The sequence below is a fragment of the Oxyura jamaicensis genome, chromosome 17 (genome assembly GCF_011077185.1).
Source record: "Oxyura jamaicensis isolate SHBP4307 breed ruddy duck chromosome 17, BPBGC_Ojam_1.0, whole genome shotgun sequence".
NCBI classification, from domain to species: domain Eukaryota; kingdom Metazoa; phylum Chordata; class Aves; order Anseriformes; family Anatidae; genus Oxyura; species Oxyura jamaicensis.
The window spans coordinates 8721888-8742583 of record NC_048909.1 but is presented as its reverse complement, the minus strand read 5'-3'; the positions used below and the strand labels follow the sequence as shown (position 1 = coordinate 8742583).

Here is a 20696-nt window from a genome sequence, read left to right as displayed (position 1 = left end):
CACAGAGCTTCAAGACAGAGCAAGTGCCAATTGCAGTGCATTCACCAATTCCATGGTACAGAAAATTGCCTGGTTTATGTCTAAATCATAACTTGCTGATTCTGACCTCTCTTTTAAACGAAGCCACTACTAAGCGAACACTAAAGCTTTCCACAGATGTTTATGTAACTTTACACTGTCTTATTAAACTTAATTACCCAAGACTTGTCTTACTATTTTTGAATTTTGAGATGTTTTGTATTAACCCTTAAATACTTAATTCCCCTAAGATTCCAGACCTGTTTCCAGGTTTGTCTGCTCTTCTTCCCGTGATTCAGTTTCTTGCGGCGGCCCTCCTGGTGGTAGTGTTGAGCCTAAATACAGCGGTGATGGCTCAGCTCCATACTGATTTGAAAATCCTGGAGGTGCAAAGCCTGGGCCTGGACCAACAGGCTGAGAAGCCACTGGGTAGAAGGGGACACTTCGGACAGCTTCCTGGTCACCAGGAGGAATCACAGCAGCTGACCCATCAAGTATAGCCTGAGGTGCTAAGGCACAAAATAAAGTTAAGAGCTGTAACTAAACAGAACCTTTCATCCTGCGAGTAAGATGAAATAATGCAGAAATTAAATTTCACTGTTTCTACCACCCTCTTAAATGATTTCTTATACTAGAAACCCAAAACGTTTACTTTCTCTCTTTGTCATGAAGAAACATACAAAATGTCATCAAGAAGGATATGAGACACTAACCTGAAGGCATCAGCTGCACACTTTGCATCTGTTGAGATGTATTGGGTAATAAGGATGCTAACAATGCATTTTCAGTGCCTGGACCCATGTCATGGCCAACTCCTCCTCCATCATATTGACTGGTATGGTCTAATTCAGAGCTTGGTGTGCTACACGGATACTGTTGTGGGGTGGATCTGTCTGTGTTATAAGCTATTGCACCCTCCTGCACAAAAAAAAAAAAAAAAGATATTAACTCTACCAGATGTTAAGTTCATAACTAAGGAAATATATAGAAAATTAAATCTTAGGGGTTGTTGCTGTTTTATTGAACTGTTAGGTCAGCTTTCGTATTCCTAAGGGATCTCCTTCAATAAATATTTCTGCCCTTCCATTCTGTTACAATTTAGCTATACAAATTCACACAGCATTTTTGCTTTTTCTCCCTCCCCCCTTTTTACTGGCAAGCAGATCATCTGCTTACAACAGGAGTTGCTGCATTAGTTCCTTAATGAGCCTTGTGATTCTCCTCGCATTACAGTACTAAGAAGAATCTGTTATGTAACATACACTACCCTTTAAACTACTCAGAACCTTATCTTAAGGCACTAAAGTGTGGTAAATCCACTTAGCTTGTCATAAAATACAGGTATCACAATTCATGGATATATCATGGGGTAATCACTTCATACATTTCTGTAATTCGCAACACGAATAAAACCACTCGAGAACTGGATTTACACTAATCCTTAAAAAGGCATAGTTCATGTTGGAAAGTACATTCTTTACCTTGATCTGTCCATCCACGTGGCGAAGCCTTACCAACCAGGAAGGTTCAACAAGAGATTCCTGTTCTGGTTTCTCTTTTATCTGTGGATCAAACAGGCGCAGTTGCGATGACATCTAGAGAAAGAAATCATTGTAAAATTTCAGTTAATCAGCAACCAAGAGGCAACTTTCGCCACAGCTTACCACCTACAGCATGAAGCTACCAATACTTAATTCTTCCGTACGTTACCTGGATTAGCTGGCCAATAAGTACAGGTGAGTAGTAGTGCGGATCTTTGAGGACAGTTCTGGAAATCACTTCACAATAATGGAAGGCCTGAGCAGCAAGTCCCATTTCAGCAAGTCGGCAAGCATAGATGAATTTGAAAACCTATGGAATGCAAGCAGGTGAAATAAATCAAGCAACCAGAACATTCTTGGGAGCACCAGATGAAAGGTAATTTGTAATTTCAGCCAAATATTCATATATTCCATTATTATGTTTACACTAAACAGGTAAAAAAAAAGTCTGAAAAAAAGCATTCAATACTCCTCTTCCACTAACTGTATCCAATAGAAGTAATTATTTGTCTACAGGTAGCCTCAACACATCCTGCTAGATTTTTCATTTGCAATATAGAGTTATAACAACAACAGAATTTAAAATTCCCAAGTTCAGAATGCACAGATGAAAAATGCAAAAAAAGACGGATTAAGTGACAGAACAGGGAAAAAGCTATCTTACTCTATGCTACCCATAAATATTTCCAGCTACCATAGATAAAATATCTTCTATGGTGAATAAAGCACATATGAGAGATGAACACCTCACATAAAAGCTGCCAAAATATATGAAATATCTCTTCACCTGGAAATTGGGCAAGCAGCCAGGCTGAGTTCCTAGTGACTGTGCGTATTCATAGGCTTCTGTTCTTTGAATGGCTTCATTGGTGGCAAACTTAAAAAATGGCAAGCTATTGGGGAATAGGAGAAGAAAAATACTACTTGACATTCAGATCAAACATAATCAATAAATACAGATCTGTCCATTAGAAATAAAGCCAGAAAGGTAGCTATTAAAAACACAGCATGAGTAACTTCAACTCCTCAAACAAGGACAAGGCATCAGACAGTTATCTCTAAAACAGCTGTAGCTGTATCATGAGGGGAGCACTGCAACTCAATATTGTCAACTATTAAGTTTTTATGTTTTGCATCAAAAAGGGATATTGAAAAAAAAAAGAAAGGCAAACCTATGATTTGATCCAATTAGGACAAGTTTTGTCGTCTTCCTTGTGTAAACTCCAAAACCAACTTGGGCCATAAGGTAACAAAAGTGAGCAGCATCAAGCAATCCTTTAGAAGCTGTAGGAAAATAAGTGACAGAACTCAGAATATTTTGTCTTGATAACACATCATAATTCAGCGGCCCACACTGTTTTGGCTTTGTACTCAAACACCTTCACAGCACAGACAAGCCTGCATAGAACTGTTCCACTTTACATTTTACACAGCAATTGCTGTATAAATGTTGAGTAATTAATTTTTTTTCAGAAAGCTTTTCCTTCAATCATCACCAGTTCATCCCCCAGGAGTTACCAAGAGTGTCTCCCATGGTTGCAATGGTCCTGGATTCCAAGTCCACGTTGTTTGTCAAGTTGGATAACACCATTGCCAGATGAGGCCTCCAGTCTCCCCATTTCTCGTCTCCACAGCACTAAAACGAGAAGAATTAATTAGTCAAATCAGTGCTTGAAGCTCTGCATGGTTAAGTGTTTAAACCTAAAGAAGGACAAAACTTATTTGACTGTCTAGGTAAAGCACATGGAAAGGTTACTGTTATGAACTACACTACTCACTGCAGTACCCCGTTAAGACTCAACTGCAGCTCACACTCGAACCTTACCGTGGATGCAGCTGGCATCCTTCCAGACATGAGCTGGTAAACAGTCTGCAGAGGGTCATTAATCGGGAGACTGTTGGCAAATCTACAGAGACATTATACAGAAAACCAAACAACAAACATTGGGTAAGCAGTTAAAATGTATTTGAACACTCAGCCACAGTTAATCTTGCTTACTTTAAGACAAGGAAGTGCTGCTTGAAAATATGACATCGAATAAGCAATTGCCCCCAGTGGCTAATATCCAAAAGCAAAGTATTATTAATTACCTGGATCTGCCACTTTGACATATATCAATCCAAGCTAGGAAAAACCTCATGATTCTCCCCATGCCAGATGACTAGACTTAGTACCTGATTTCACAAGCTCAGGAGGCAGAAAGTTTATCTGTCTATAGACAAAGCATGCATGAACACATCAACAGAAGCTGACAGGGTTTTTTTTGTGTCACTCCCTTTTATCCCCCCACACAAAGCCTGACTAACAGCACCTGTCCAGCTAGCCCATGGATTATTGTGGTTAAAATACCCTTTAAATGGAAGGAGCGCATAGAGTAACTTCTCAAGTTTAAGTTTATGGCTTGAAGACCTCAGAATAAAAAGCAACAGCTTACATGAGTCAACTGAAATTAGAGGTAAAATTAAAGCATAATTCTTGCATGAGCTATTAAAGATAACTCATGATTTTGACATTAAGATGTCTGAAGCACCAGATCACTCATTAGCAGAATAGGCAGACCATATCATATTAATCAATAACAAGCAAAATTGTACCTGGTCATAACTCTTGCATGCGTTCTGTTGTCCATCTTGCTGGCAAGTAGCAGAGCATGACCCCATAAGCCATGCTTCATGGCCGATTCCAAAGCATCCTAAGTTAATACAGAAATTAGTTTCCTGGGTTAGCTTAACATACTACTCAGTAGCAGTGATTTTTTTTTTACAGTAGTATTTTGACTGAAAAGTGTTTGTTTCGGTCATATGCTAACACAAGAAATAACTGTTTTATTTTATAAACTGTAGGACACAACATTTTCCATCAGTGCAGCGCAGTGTTATGAAATATACACGCTGCAAGTAGCAAAAGTCATTTTCACTGATGTTTAGAGCCTTCAGATATTTGAAAAATAAGTAAGTAAGACACAGTATTTGAATATAAGCATTCACCTTCTTACGGCCATAAAGCAGCAACTCTCTGAATCTCTCTGTCTCTTTCTCAAGACTGTCAATTGTGGTTATAAGACTGTCAGTGAGAAATGAGAGCTGGGCTTCACCAGATTCCTCTTCTACTTGTTCCAAAGCCTCATTAGTGAAATCGATCAAATTTGCTTCATTAGGGGACTTTCCAGGAAGCCATACTGTTTTATGATCTCGGAGCAAAAGTTCAGCCAAGTCTGTTCCCACAACAGTCTATACCGTGAGGTAGAGGAAAAAAAAGAATTAAAGCTGTTATTTCAAAGTTGCCTTCATGTTATTTTCAACAAGATTTGTCTATCAGCACCTCTGAGCACAAGTGACCAGATCACTTGTTCCATCAACCTATTAACTGTTCGTTACAGGTAAGTCACTATACACATTACTTCTACAGAAATACCAGTTTCTGTCTAAAAGATTTTAGGAAGGTCAAAAATGCAAGCAGTGAGACATACCCCGTTCTGCCTGCACAACAGAACAATGAAGTCCCAAAGCAGACTTGCAGATTCTTTGTCGATTAAATTTTCATTCTTAAAGCACTGTGTAGATTTGTTTTGTGCAAAATTAATAACATCCACTTTATGGGTGTCATCCCTGGAAGAAGAAAAAAAGCACTTAATGAGACAAATATAAAACATTCAGATCATTATTGTGACTAGTATGAGGAATAAATTTAAAGCTCACCCTACCATTTATACAAGTGAGTTAGTTTAAATCCTGTAATCTACAATTGCAGGACAATAAAAAAAAAGTTTGATGAAGAAATGAAATCTAGAAGCGTGAAAATTTTTAAAAATCCGTTAGGACATACTTAGCAAGAGGACCAGGAAACGCTCTCATCTCTTCTTGCTCTGGTGAATGTTGCAACATAGTCTAAAGACACAAATATAAACCATAAGAAAGTTTTATAACTATGATTTTTGGGTTTTAAGAATAAAAACAGACCTGAACATATCTATACTATAATCACAGCTATTGCTCATAAAATATATATGGTGGCTTGCAACCTGCATCAGGATAATAAATTACAAGATCGATTTCTTGATGGGGGGAAACATTCTGTAGCAAAATACAAAAATATTCCTCCTATCTCCTCAATAATTTTCCTGCTGCTGTTCTAGTATTTGTGTGCAATTCTATTTCCTTCTATTGATATCTTACCAATGAATCCTACTCTCATCACGTAAACCAGTCCTTACGCACATTTTACAACACTAGAGTGCTGCAGTTCTTTGTAGAGGCATAGGAAGAATAAAAACAAGTGCCCAATATTTAATCCCTAGTCAATCAAGATAACAAGCTGTCCTTTGTCCTTCTACATTCTCTGATATCTCCAGGAACAGTGTTACATTAGAAACAAGCAAACAAAAAAACTCCAGCACTTCTAGGAAGTAAGGATTTTACCCAACCAAAATTATAAGGAGCCGGATGATCTGACCGTTCCTATGTCATCTCTCATTGAAAAAGAAGTTACCACTTTACTTACAGCTACAGAGCAAACCACAACAGGTAAGTGTAGAAAGATTACATGCACTGACATACTAAAGAAATACAGGACGCTACAGACCGAAGTTCCCTACTCCCCTTCCAAAAGAAAGGCCCGTACTCCACCACCCTCCTCTTTGCTTATAAGCTTTACCTCCATACTGTGTATTTCAACCAGAGCTGGCTGGCCTTCCGAAGGCAGGTTTGGCAGCACTTTTATTAAGAATCCCCCAGGGCCAAACCTAGCACACAGATGAGGCACTGAAAATTTCTCAGGCGTTGAGGGCCTTAAAGGTGCTGAAGTAGGGAGAAAAGAAAATAAGATAAAGTGACCTGACTTGCAACAAAATAAACATGCTGATGTATTTATTTCATTCAGTAATCCTGCAGTACTAGTGGGAAAAAAAAAGAAATACCATTTGGCTAAATGTCACAAGCAACAATTAATCAGTTCCATTAAATTAAATAAAACTGAAGTTTAAGTTAAATTTTAATCATTCCCCCAGAAGCACACACAATGCAATTCAAAAATGTAAAAAAGCGTTCAAAAGTGTTTACAAATACAAGTATGCAATATTAAATCACAATCACCATCTAGCTACTGACACTCTGTGAAATACCCGTGTTTCAGCAAGCAAGAAGCTATCCTTTTGCTGAACAGGGAAGAACTTTGTTCACGTATACATACTGTAAATAGTGCTTTCCTATTAACAGGCTTAACAAATGCACAGAAGTGATCTCATACACTAACATTAACATTAAGCAGCACAGACTGCTACCAACAACCAACCTCACAAGCACAGTCCCTTCCCTCCTCCTTCCCCAGTGGTGCCAGTACCTTGTTCTACAGTCGACCATCCAGTTTCAGTCGGGTAGCCATAATCTGTAAAAGGCTGTTGTCCACCAAAGTTAGGAGCATATCCACCGTACGTATAATCTGCATGCAGCGCCACTGCCTGTGCAGTAGTTTCATACGCATTAGCCGTTAGATCATGGTTACTTCTATACAGCTGGCTCTAAATAGATCACATTAGTAGTTGTCAGCAGAGAGCGTGAAGTTACACAAAGCAAGCAATACTGCAAGCATGGCAAGACAGTAAGCATTTCCCCCCCCCCATCAGCCGCTTCAGTTCTTCCGATGGTTCTTAGACCAGGTTTACTACACTCTTCTCTTAGTGTTCTCCCCTCAATGTTTTTACTGCCATTTGATCTGTTCACATCCATGTTCAGCTCTCATCACCACAACAATTACCCAAATATTACTTGTTTTTCAGGTATTTGTATTAAGAGCATAAATAGGTAAGTAATCAGCGAGATTTGTTTTTTGCTTGTAAAGTCAAGACACCATCATACGAACACTGAGTTAGTCTTTTAACAGATCCCATGCTTGTGATCAGAAAAATGATGCAACACTGAAAGCCAGACAATATCAACTCCAGCCAAGCACAGTAAAGGCAGAGTTCTCACAACCACATGGATTCAGTAGAGGAAATTTTTCACTTTTGTATGTGTGGCAACTGACACAGCTGAGTGCTGATTTTGGTTAAAGTTCTCTCGACAACTGTGATAAACGCTAAATTCAAAACTATATTACTAAACAGCCTTAACTCCCAGATTACAGGCTTTCAAAATACATTTTTCCCAAGCTAAAAACTGAAATATTTACATATTTCCAACTTTTCATCCACACCCAAGAGAAAGACCCAGCTTAACTGTCTGAGCATACTCGATGTGACCATTTGAAGCTTACTTGCTGAGAGCGAGAGCTAAAACTGCTCCGGTGACTGTGAACACTGTGGGAGCTACGGAGACTATGAGCAGAATGCTCACTGTGAACGCTGCGTCTGTCAAATTCATCACCGTAAGGATCTCTATGAGGCTCTGCTTCATCATCAAAGCTTCCAGTAAAACGAGGATCGTATCTCCAATGATCTTCATATCGGTCATGTCTGAAGAACAAAAACATACCAAACAAAAATAAACATAGCCAACTGTATCTAAAGGAAAGTGACTCCACTGCCTGCCTCTTCAGAAGAAAACTGTACCTAGCTTCAGAAGGGCTTCTAGATCATTACCTAGATTTAGGTTTTTATTACAGTAAACAAACTGGTACTTCAAGAACTTCATCCAGAATATTCAAGATGAAGATTAACGTCATGCTCCGAGGGTGTTCAGAATTAAAAAAGAAAACCCAAACAACATTTATCTTATCTGAAAACATGTCATTTTTGCCTTAAATCCTTTTCTTAAGAGTGACATGACAACTCATCTGTTGTTCCTCAATTACTTGTGTTCAAGCAAAAGAACGAACTAGTAAAAGTAGCTATTAAAAGCGTAATACTGCATTTTAAATAGTCTGTCACAGGATGCAACTGTGTTCCTGGAGAACAGTACCGAGAGGATTTTGTTTATGAAGGTGCATGATACCCCACAGCTCTGATGCCCATACAACTATCACAACAGTGCACAAATTTTAAAGGCTTTGGGGCAGATCTTTAACAAATAAAGCAGTATTTCCATTTGCTTGCCTTAGCACTTACTGCCGTTATCTAGTTTCCTGAAGACGCATTTGAATGAGGGACTTAGTCCAGAAGAAAGCAATACCAGATTGTCTGCCTTCATTCAGTCTCTGAACACAGTCAGCACCTAGGTCCCACCCTGCCCCAGATGTGGAAAGAGCATGAACCAGATGGACCAACCTGTTGCCATATGGATATGCTTCTCTCTTCTGGTAAGGGTTGTGTTCAGCATCGTACCAATACCTCTGATCGTAACTTCTGGGATCTCTGTATCTGGGGTCATATGCTGACGAGTAACGATCCCAACGACTTGGATCTTTGGAAGATAAAAAATAAATGGGTTAGATACTGGAAGTTATTGCCTATGACTTTTCTCTCCTTTAAGTACCTGCCAATTTGGTCAGCAGCCCAGAAAAATAAAAACATGACTATAGTTACCTAGATACTCTTGAGAAGACAGTGTTTACCATCAGATAGATCTTTTCTATCAACTTTCAAACTTAATCATAGCATGAAAATAATTCAACAAATATTAACAGAATCTTTGCTGTCTGTTTTCAGAGCACCATGCTATGTGCTTCAGGATACAGACAGATTCTGCTTAAAATCCTCCCAGGCACTATCCAGACAATTGCCTTTAGACTACCCACACCACTATGTCTCTGTGAGCATTCAGATAATTACAGACAAAAACAAATTCTAGTCATGAGTCAATTTCTGTTTACACCCCACCTAAATTTTACTTCAGAACTCCGCCTGCAGGTTACACACCAAGGATACAAGCCAGCAAGTGATGGGTTTGCAAAACACCAAAGAAAACCATTCTGTGGACTTAGCATGGTACATTTTTATGAAAGAAATGGCAAAGAGAAGTCTGGGAGTGAGGAAAGACCTTTATTTATCTTCTATTTACTAATTCTGGTGAATAAAAGAAATATAGGAAGGACGGCATGGTATTAGAATAACTAAAGTAGGCCCAAAGACCAGTTTCTAGCAAGTGTAACTATTCTTGCTGGTTGTAGAAAGGATATATATATACACACACACACATTTAATTACAGAAAAAAAAACACAGTAACTCTCTGATTTTAAAATTGGAGAAAAATTTATAGGGAAAATGAGATCTGCAATTTGCTATAGAAAAATTCAGAGGATATTTTTGACACCTTACCTCCATAGTCATATGCATTTGGGTAATAGCCTGGATAATAATCAGTCCATCCAGTTTTTGCATAATAATCTTCAGGATATCCCTGCCTGAAAGTACACAGGCATAAGAAGTTATTATCCCTCCTTCAATCTCTCCGAAAGTCAGCAAGAGATATGAAGAACGGCATGCCATGATTGGTTAGGTAGTGGTTCGTATTTAAACTAATGCTTTTACAGGAAAACAAATAATCGTAATTGTAAAATTAGATATTTACTAAGCTGTTCTGTGCCATAACAAACTGACAGTACAATACCTTAGTGGCTTTTGTGAGCTGCTTTGGTCATGAGACCAGTTACTTATGGGCAATTAATCACGAAAACTACTGCTATAATTAGAATGAACTGTCTCAACAGAGAGATCAGCAACCTAAATAACGAAATAATTGCTCCCTCAACTTTAGAAGTGTTTTCTTATACATCTTATGGAGATGAAAAGAGGACTACAGTCTGGAGACAAGGTCACGAAAACAAGTCAGGACATGCACTAGTGCTCTTGTAGAGAATTCCAAACAGAGGGCTTCCAAACTGAAGTCTCTGGGGATGCCATCGCAGCATCTGTCACCAGCATAAAATACAGGTCAGAAGAGAAACAAAACCAAAATGCACTACGCTATTCTTTGGCTACCTGGCCATCAAAGAACTCAATACTATCATTTTCCTGTTCTATTTGGAGCTCTGTTATATGCCATTCTGGGGACACTACCCAAAATTGATGGAACAAAGCTAGAAGAACGTTAAATAAGAACATAAAATAGAAGTGTGTGTACACGCATACACGTACACTTAGCTACACACCCATGTGTAGCCATATGTCAGTCAATAAAAACCTACATGTGGATATAAACACTTGTGTGCATGCATTCACAAACACTCCTATGCATACCTACACACACATGCGCAGGAGGGAAAGCGATTTAACAGCGGTGTGGAGTGACGGGAACTCCCTGCTCCTCTCCAAAGCACTATTCATAGAAGCGATAGTGCAAACCCTGTAGTGGCCAAGCCAGTCAGGTGATACTCAGCACTGGAAAAACGGGTGGGAGCCTTGCTAACACAGCACTTAGCTCTGCAGGAGGAGTTTTGATCTTATCAGATCAAGTTTATCCACCTAACCAACCTTCTCAGTCCCCTCAGAAAGATGTTATTCCCTTCCCCTCCCCAAACAGAATTTAAGAATCTTCTTCATCAATTATTTAGGGAAATCAATACATCATCGTTACACTCGGCAAAGTTTCAGAAGCACTACCTTTGGGTGCCTTGCAGTGCAACTGCAGTCACATCACACATCAACACTGACAGAGCAACCCACGACAGGCTTTGATCTGCCCAAAGCCCTCGTAGAACACTATGCAAAAACAAGCATGCATCAGGAGTGCTTTCTTAGTGCTACTAGAGGTTATCTCCTTAGGCGATCTCACAGGGCACTTAGAGTCACTTAAGACAATGACAGAAGTTATCACAAACGAATATGTTTATCGTTTTGTGCTCCTCAATGCCAAAGCTTCCTATAACCTCATGAAGGCAGTAAGCAGAATTTTGCTTTTAAGTTGAAGCCTACTCCAGGAGTCAAACACCTGTCCTGGTTTGACCTGTCAGACAAATTAACCTTACACACCACCACGTGTTTTCACTGGATTAATCCGCTCTTTTCCAAAAAACTGAAATACTGTACGTCAGTGAGCCACACGGGCTGCTATACCTGCAAAGCAAATTGCCATACCAGTGTGCAAAAGTGTTGTTTATTAACAGAACTAGGGGGCCACTGTGGAAGTGCTACCGAGAAAATAAACTAGCATTGGTTAACAAACCCATGGCCTACGTTGCACTTCCACAGCGCGCAGGCAAAATAGCATCACGTCTGTTGCAGCGCCTTTCTGCCAGGCAGAGACGCTCACAACCACCTACAGAACCGAATGAAAGGAGCAGTGAGCTGTAGCAGCAGAACAGACTGCTGGAATCGTGTCGGTATCCTTTTCAGGCACAGCATTTGATACCGTACGTTCCTATGGCAGCACACAATGAGTTTTTGAACTTCCTCGCTGCAGCTTGTGCTGTAAAACTTGAACAGGTACAACTGCGCGCACTGCTTTGGGGTACAGCAGATCTTCACTCAGTTTAGGAACTGCATACCTGGAAGAAGGCCTGTCAGAGCAGTGGCTGGCTCTGGAGCTGGGACGTTCGGGCTCAGGATAACGATAGCTCCCAGGCTCCATATAAGCAGCGCCGCTGCTATCGTAGTGTCTGTACCGGGGGTCGTACTGTCCATAGCTGTCCTCCTAGAAAAGAGGAGGACGTGTAAGGCAAGAGGCTGCCCAAGTCCAAGATCTAATGTTTAAAAACAAATTGCCACAAATACTGCAACCATGATACCCGACAAGATGAAAATCAGCAGTCTATAGGACAGCTTTTGGTATACCTTGTGGCAAGGTCTATTAATATTACTTTTAGGAACTACTTCTAGACTACTTCCACCACTACGACGGCCATTCTGCTAAACTGCCAGTAAGTCAGGCAGCAGGTGGAAACCAAATCCGCACAACTGTGCAGCTAAGACAGAACCGCCAACTTTTCCCAAAGAAATAAGTAGTTACCAGTTGACATCTGTGCCAACTGGAATTCGTATTAACAACTATTTTAAGATTTTTAAATCTCTATTACCTACATTTTATTACTGCAATTCAGATTTTCCCTGTAGTTACATCCTTAATATGAATGCCATAGGGGATGTTGATCGTAACACGACTATTAGAAGTTGCAATTCAAAAATCAGAACTATTGATACACTCTGAGTGGGGCAGGAAGGGGAAAATAAAAATGCATCCTACCATGTAATAAAGATGAGATGCTGCTCTGGGATCCGCAGGAGGGTAAGGTGGGGGATATGGAGGCTGGTAAGCATCGTAAGGATGTCTATAGTAGTAGTAGGGGTTCTGTGGTGGACCAAAGGCATCCTGAGGAGTCTGAGGCAGGGGCGGACGCTGTGGGTCTTGTTGTGCGCTTGGCATGACCGGCTGACCGGTGCTGGAAGGAGGAGCTGTGGAAGTCGGTGCACCTGATGGCTGTCCAGACACCGGTTGCTTATCAGGGCTTGTCTGGTCGTACCTCAGCTGTGCTGAACTGGCCTCTTGGTTCCCCAGCTCCTGGTTCTCGCACTGCTGCGATGCCTGCATGGCGCCAGTCGCTGCAGCAGCCGGGTAGTTTGAAGGAGCTGAGGACTGCCCAGAAGATGCCGGTTGCTGCATCTGAGCTGCCTGCGTTTGGAGCTGAGATGGCAACGCTCCCTGCACAGCTCTGTCTGGCACAGCCTGATGCTGTACATCTTTTGTTACCTGTTGATAGAAATGTTGTTTGTCATGCATCTCAGGACCCACCTGGCCAGCACCAACTGACTGCGGAGGATACGCGGGACCACCAGAAAGCGACTGATTGTGCACTTGCACAGAGCTACTCGTGCTGCTTTTCTCCAATGTCCGTGGCACTGTAAAGTCAAGCACTCCAGCAGCTTCTTCTTTGCTATTTGAGCGATTTGCAGAATTATTAGCCTGTGCTACAGAATTAACAGGTGGGAGCAGCGCACTTCCACTGGGAAGATTAATCCCAGGACAGACGGATGAATTAGCTCCTGGTTTGCTAACAAATTCAGGAACAAAACCTTCAAAATTAACATTCTTTTGCCCTTCAGGAGCTAAATTAAGCGGTGTTTTCATGAGCAAGTTTGCAGGCTGATTAGAGGCAGTATCAGAGGAATTAACAGGGCTTTGCAATAAATTATGTTTTAACAGATTAGTGTTTGGAGGTGCATTAACTAACAGAGATCCAACTTGCATCACAGGCAGCGGTGCATTTTCCCCCGGGATGATCCCACCAGTATGTGAAGTCTGGGGGCCCATGGAAGGCTTGTCCCCAACCCCGGCATCCTTCATTGGCTGATTTTCATTGCTGCTTAGCTGATTAGATAGAGAAATAGAAAAATTAATTGGCTGAGCCAAGTTATAGCTTTGATTAGGCTGAGCAATCAGGATAGGCTGATTTTGCAAAGACTCTGTAGGTGGAGAAGACAACAAACTTGCATAACCAGAACTTGCCTGAGACTGAAGTGCCTCCTCTTCTCCCATTTTGGGAGGATTCTCAAGATTTTCAGAAGATATATTTCCATCTTGGGAAGGGTGCACAGCAATATTCCCTGGTTTATTTGGCTGCTGATTAGGCAGGCCTTCTTCTGGTGGCTGAATGACTTCCACAGTCTGTTTGGCAGGTACGTACACCGCAGGAGCAGCAGGAGCTAGAAGAACATTTCCCCCAAAATTAGGTAATTCATTATGAGCCCACAAAGTTGTTGCTGGGCTATCACACTTCTTAATTGCTCCCTGAGCTCTTGTTGAAGACCTTCGCTCAGACAATGACTGCATATTTTCTGTAACAGATCCAGAGTGCAACATGTTTCCAGCTTCACCAGTAACTGCAAGAGGCAGTGGGTATACCTGAGGCATAAAAATAGTTTCCAGATTATCTGGTGGCTGTTCGAGATTGCCTGGTGATGCAGCTGGCACAGCTGTATTCTTCTTGGTATTCTTTTGGTTTGGGTGGTTCTCTCTTAACTCAACCACCATCTTTGCCTGGTCAATTTCTGCAGGTTTTATGCCAACTCCGTGGGACCTCACAGGTTCGAAAGAACTGTTCGCACTTGTCTGAAACACTCCTGTAGGCTTGGGAGGACTTGGAGTTGGAGGCTGGGAGAGGTTACTATGGTAGCCCTTGCTCAGGTTTACCTCACTTGAATCACCTCCCAGAGGAGAAGAGTCGATCTGTTTAAAGAAGCGAGCAGAAGATTCTTCATCAGGCTTCCCACTTTCTTGCTGAATAAACGTACCGACTTGCTCAGGAGGTCTCGCTGAGCTCGAAGCGCTCCTGTGGCTAATGCTGCTATAGTTTGAAGATACACTGTCGGGCCGGACAGGATGAGGTAAGGAATCAGGTGCCTCCAGATTTGGTCCTCCTTCAGCATGGCTCACAACAGCGTTCTTTGGAAGCATCTGACCTGGGAGGGGTCCATATCTGTACAGATCAGGGTGAGCAGAAGGCGATGAAGCAGTCATGTTGTGTGGCTCGCTTGGCAGCACTTCTTGATTCTGAACGCACTCCAGGTTCTCCACGTTTTCGTACTGTGACCCGCCGTTACCGGATGCATCACCTGCACACGCTTTGTCATCACCAATAAACATAGCGTGCTTGGCAGCCTGTGCCTCCTGCTGGCTTATCATTTTAGGGAAATACTGGACATCCATTCCTTTTTGTACCACCTCGTTGGCTGAACCTGTACCGATCTGCGCCTGAGACAAAACATTCGTTGCAACCCACTGGGGATGCACTGGCTGGTGATACAGGGGCGACGAATTTGGCTGACAAGCAAACTCGGTTTTCTCAACCACGTAATTTTTTTCAGATGAAAGTATTTCTTCATTTTCCGCCTCATCCCCTTTGAAAAACATAGAGACGGTTCCTGAATCTCGGTCTGCGGGAATAGGTCTGTTTGATGTTTCAGCCACACCTGGACATTGTTTTTTGGGGTTGTTTTCCTGAGCTGTGGGAATGGCAAAATTGGAGTCTTGCAAGGGTGGCTGTGGGTAAAACTGGTCCTGGTAAGTTTGATTTAACCAAGCATTAGTCATTTCTGCATTCTGCCTAAACACATTTCCAGGCTGGATGCTGTTGACGTGATGACCATTGTTTGCAGAGACATTTTTCCCATTCTTTTCACAACCGATGGATAAAGGCGCTTGCACGGGATTCTGTGGAATACCTTGATGTACAGGACCGTGCTGCAAATTCGTCTGCGGGGGAGGATGAGGAGGGCTGACTGAAGACTGAGAAATGTTATGAATGTCAGGCTGAGAAGACGGCTCAGAATGGGGCACAAAATTTCGAACCGGAGACTGCAGGTTACCTTGACCAGGTCTCCACTGAGACGCGGGCTGCTGAGGAGGTGGAGGGAAGACTGCTGCTGCAGCAGGTCCCGAAGGAACGTCGCTTGGATCTCTGTTAGCATCTTGCCTGCCTCCAGGTTTGTTTGACGTAGACACCATTCCAGGATGCACACCGAAAGAATTTTCAAGCGCTGCTCCTGTATTATAATGCAATGGTACCGCAGACCCATGGAGTCCCAGATCTGCGTTGGGATGTGCTTCTGTAGCGCTATTTATAACGTATCCTGGGGACGGTGAAGGAACTGGAACGTTAGAAAAGGTACTGGTGTTTATTCCTGGTTGAGATACAGGAGCTGACAAAGACGTATGCAGTCCGTGAGGATTGTCCCCTGCGTGTGATGGTGAAGGATGCAAAACAGCTGGCTGTGGAAACGCCGCCGGGGAAGAACTTGGCATGACCAACGCATTGCCCTTGGATGGATTATCTAAAGGGGAACCCTGGGGAGTTTGTCTGCCAAAGGCAAAAGGGTCTGTCACAGGCTGCACCGGGGCAGCTGCTGCATTTGCTCGTTTACTGAGCGAGGTGTTTCTCCAGTAAATGTTCCGGGCAAGGCCTGCAGGAGGTGGAGCTGCTGCTCCCGCTGGAACAGTCTGTGGAGGCTGCTGCATGATGGCCTTCCAGCAGGGTCAGATGCCAGATGAAAAGCTAGCACTGGATGCCGTAAACAGATTCCTTCTTCCACCCTGTTAAGGCAAAAAGATGTAGAGTCAGTTTGCTTTCTTGCAACACATGTAGCAAGCACTTCAGCAACTTGTATTTTAGAAACAAGATTACTCAAAAGACTTGGAATAAAAGATGCCTCTGTTCTCCAGAACCTAGGAGAAATTCACACTTAACATTGTATTTCTGAATCCAAGTACAGTGTCAGGGAAGCTTAAGGCTGAGTGGTAACTGCACATAGTTCAACAAACAGCTCCAAGTAAGAGTGACTGCACCACAGTTTGCTCCTGTACAAAATTTCAAATCTCAGACCCTCATAACAGCACCAATGGGATTTTACATTTCCCATTTGCATTTCCCAAATCTGTCTGAAGCAGAAGTACACTTCACAGAGTCAAGACACAGCAACAGCTGGTCTCCAACAGCATCCGCAATCGCCTTGGCAAGCTCAATTTAGTTAAGAAACACTGAGAAAATGTTAGAGACAATGCTTCCGCAGCTCAGCTGCTTAATGTGAATAGACCACGTTACAGGTAGAGTGAGAAGCACTCAAAGTACTCATCGGATGTTCTTCCCCTGAACAGAATGCACTTAGGGAAGAAAAGTATCATTTAGGGCAGCGGTGTTATTTATTTTGAGACTGGCAACTGTGTTTTCATCCCCAATATTCTCTCCTCCAGATGAGTGCTGCGTAACAGTAAAACAGCGTTTAAGAATAAAATACAATCAACTCCCCACCCATGAATCAATCACTACTCTCACTTTAGCCTTAGCAGGACTCTGGCACGGTGCCGCAGAGTTAAAGCTGCGCTGCCGGGAGGACAGGACGGGGACAGAAGTATTCCAACTCTGCCAACAAGAGCTCCAGACAACACCGGTCAGGAATTTGGTGCACATGAAGTTCAGTAATTAGAAACGTGTATTTTTCAATTTTATCATCCCTTACCATTCTGGGGGGGGAGGGCAGCTGACAAGATGAGTTCTTCACTACTTGTCCAGCTGAGCAAGGCTTTAGTAACACGCCATACTCTTGTTTTCTAATTGGATGTAATGAACTTGGTCTGTACCATGTAGGCTGCCATCAGTTCTTTCATACCAGATGCAGTTCTGTTGACACGAGACAGACAAAACCTGTGCAATTCTTTTTTTCTTATTTTAAAGATCAGCATCTTGTCAGTGACAGGAATAATCACTTGTTCCTAGTCAAGGCAGAATTTTCATAGCTATAGAGAAGTTTAAATGCAGAAAAAAATCTGGTTTTGGGTTTAAGAAAGACACACTGAGTAAACACCGCATAACTGTGTGCATTCCATGAAGACTTCCAAAGAAAAAACTCCTGTAAAAAGCATTCTGGCCAGCACACGCAGCACAATCTGTGCAGACTTTTTCAGCATCAGTACAGCTTAACCTCTACTGCTCATCACTGAGAACCCAGCAGCCTGATGTGTTATCGAGGCCCCTCTTCCAGGGGACCAGAAACATCAATCAGCAGGGACTGGCTCTCTCGTTTTCTCCTCCACATTTGTATATTTCATAGCCTTGGCTGACTGCGTCAATTCTTAAGCTTAGACTTCATAAACTCGTTAAAACTTTTCTCGTTAAAATGGGACCAGAAAGAGATTTCAACAGAAAAGCACTGAACAGAAAGCTTTGTTTGTTTCACGCATTACTTGCATTTGTATTTATTTTCTTAAAACCCACAACTGCCTGTTGAATTCGTCTCAAGGAACACTTACAGAAGGGTTTTAGTGCTGTGCAATCATTTCTCCTGTACTGACACCAAGGTGAAGCTTTTCCAGCTGTGCATGATTGCTGCCAACCAAGATGACACCAAGAAACCCTGCCTGGTCACCTCCCTCAGTTTCCACATGCTTAAGAAACCCCAGGGACATCTCTAAAGCTGTACTGGACGCCCCCATTTATTGTCCATCACGTTCTTCTGTGTATTAAAGGGCAAAAACTCCTCTCCCCTCCCTCTAAATAAACTAGTGCTTTTATGCAACACCTTGCAAAGTGGGAAGAACAATACGAAGGTAATAAAATCACCTGCAGGGACGGTTCCCTCTTGGACAGCACCAACTTCACTGGACAAAAGGTCAGTGGTTACCGAACACTTCAGTTATTAACAGAAAAATTATGTGAAGCCGTTGAGCACAAAAGCCAGCTGTTTTGTAACTTAAATGCCCACTTCCACATTTGTGATGTGGGCTTCACTGCTCACAGCATCTCATCAGACGTGCGCACACAACGCTCATGTTGGCCCCACTCTTGTAACAGCCTGAGCTAGTAATTAGCTAATTAGAGTCAGTGTAAAGTTCTACGTTTAAGCGCTGCCTTGCCATTCCTCTAACAAGACCTCTCACGGCGTTACAGAGGTTCAATACGAGGGCAGCAGGCTCCTTAGAGAAGTTAATATTAACAGGTTGCACTCGGCAGTGGAAGCATGCAGGATTTGAAGAATTAAGTCCAAATAAAATGAACGTGCCCATGTCAAGTAGGTTAAAAAGGAGATATCAGCTCCTAGACGCTGGCCCTCCCTGCCTCCAGTATTAACAGAAACGCTAATGTGTGTAAATGAGTAATAATTACATAACCTAAGAACAATCCATCTCTCTGCCTTATCTGGGTTGGAAATTCTTAACTTTCCGAAGGTTTATTAGCGGGTAATAAGGAGCAGCCTGCCAAACATCAGTCGCTAGAAACAACAACTGCAGAAGGTACTTCCAAGCACGTCAAGAAAACGTTACCAAAGAGGAGAAAAGCAATGAGAGCTACCCTCGAGACAGGGCCAGCAGTAAGTCCCACCTGACAGGCTCTGTGGTCATGACAGGTTTTAACTCCTCTGTGAGAACTTACCTATATGAATAATCGGGGGAAAAAATGTTTAATACCATCCCCATGTATGTATGCTAAATAAACTACTCTTAAACAACAAGTATGCCCACAAAGCAGGTTACAGAGCACTGATATTAACTCTCAAGTGTGCCCACACGTGTCTGTATGTACGTACACACAACTGTGCACGCGTGTGCCCATACCAAACAACAAACGTGTTCAGGTGCAGATATTCACAACAAACAGAAAGGAATAAATAGAACAAAGCACTGCAGTGCCAAAGACAGGAATAGCTGGGATATGTGACTTGTATAAAATCAGCATTTGGGCCGTTTGTTTTTATTTTTCCCGCTGCAGACAGCTGCACACCAGCACGCAGGCGGACGGCCCTGGGGCTGAGGGCATTCAGCACTCGCTGCTCCCTGCCAGCTTTCTTATAAGTGGGACCTACAGGTGAGAATGCTGTGCTGTGAGAAGAACCCTTCCAGCGCCAAAAAAATGAAAAAAATAAGACTTGTAGCCGGTAGAAATAGAATAAGCCAGCACCTTCCCGAGGCTCTGCCAGCCGCCGCGAGCCCCTCGCTCCAGCCCCAGCGTTTCGGGGGCCGTGCCACTGAGTCAGCGCCAGCCGCTGCCCCCGGAGCACGCACACCTCAATAATTTTGGTGTAGGGAAAATAAAAACCGCCCCCTCACCTCAGGAGAAGCGCCTCGCTACCAGCAATACGCGGTAACGACCGCCTCCAGCAGCACCCCGGCGGGCAGAGATCCCCCTCCCGGCCCCCCGCTCCCCCCGAGCCCCCCGTTCCCGGCTCCCCGGTCTCCCCCCCGCCGCCGCCCCGCGGTACCTGCCGCCAGCCGCCGCCGGAGCTCCCTCAGCGCCTGGCGCCGCCGCCGCCCCCCCTCAGCGCGGCCGCGGCCCCCCCGGCCGCCATCTTGGCACATCCGGCCCCCCGCTTCCTCCGCCGCCGCCGCTGCTGACGTGTCACGCCGCGCACGCGCAATGACGTCGCCGGTTCGTGCAGGGCGGGGCGCGCGCGCGCACGCGCTTGTTTATGAGGGCGGAAGCGGCCCCAGCATGGCCCGCCCCGCGGCACCGTGGCTCGGCGCAGGCGCAGCGCGGCTGCGGGCTGGGAGACCGCGGGTTCGAATCCCGGCTGGGGCGCCTCGCCGCGCGGCCAGGCGATCCAGCGGCTTCTCGCTGCTTTGAGGTCCTGCTCCTCCCGGCCTCGGCCGCGGGGGTCTCCCCCTTCTCGTCAGCGAAGCCCAAGCCGAGCCCGGCCCCTATGGGCAGGGCCCCCTGTGATCTCCCCTCAGGAGCCTGCGGTGCTGAAGGCGGCCGCCAGGGCGGGATAAAGGGCTGCGCTGGGGCCTTCTTCCCTCACGGCCTTCTTCCCTCCTGGCCTCCCTCTTTCTCTTCCTCCTGGCCC

General features: G+C 43.7%; 1 protein-coding gene across 8 annotated transcripts in view; it reads right to left on the bottom strand.

The window, feature by feature from the left end:
• Positions 1-20271, bottom strand: part of SEC16A (SEC16 homolog A, endoplasmic reticulum export factor) — a 29201-nt gene extending 8930 nt beyond the window's left edge. For 3 of the 8 annotated variants that reach the window (XM_035341410.1, XM_035341416.1, XM_035341415.1), the window contains exons 1-20: positions 20115-20271; positions 12613-16455; positions 11918-12063; positions 9750-9835; positions 8759-8894; positions 7810-8008; positions 6898-7075; positions 6214-6356; positions 5386-5447; positions 5030-5168; positions 4548-4790; positions 4155-4252; positions 3385-3466; positions 3078-3195; positions 2732-2843; positions 2347-2452; positions 1729-1869; positions 1500-1613; positions 732-936; positions 279-527 (exon numbers count right to left, since the gene is read on the bottom strand). In XM_035341410.1, coding sequence (XP_035197301.1) covers positions 279-527; positions 732-936; positions 1500-1613; positions 1729-1869; positions 2347-2452; positions 2732-2843; positions 3078-3195; positions 3385-3466; positions 4155-4252; positions 4548-4790; positions 5030-5168; positions 5386-5447; positions 6214-6356; positions 6898-7075; positions 7810-8008; positions 8759-8894; positions 9750-9835; positions 11918-12063; positions 12613-16380 — 6325 coding nt within the window. In that variant the 5' untranslated portion in view covers positions 16381-16455; positions 20115-20271. Of the gene's footprint in view, positions 1-278; positions 528-731; positions 937-1499; positions 1614-1728; positions 1870-2346; positions 2453-2731; positions 2844-3077; positions 3196-3384; positions 3467-4154; positions 4253-4547; positions 4791-5029; positions 5169-5385; positions 5448-6213; positions 6357-6897; positions 7076-7809; positions 8009-8758; positions 8895-9749; positions 9836-11917; positions 12064-12612; positions 16456-17378; positions 17512-18168; positions 18373-20114 lie in introns of those variants that run through there. The other 5 variants (XM_035341418.1, XM_035341419.1, XM_035341417.1 and 2 more) reach the window with 5 other exon arrangements.
• Between the last annotated feature and the right edge of the window lie 425 nt (positions 20272-20696).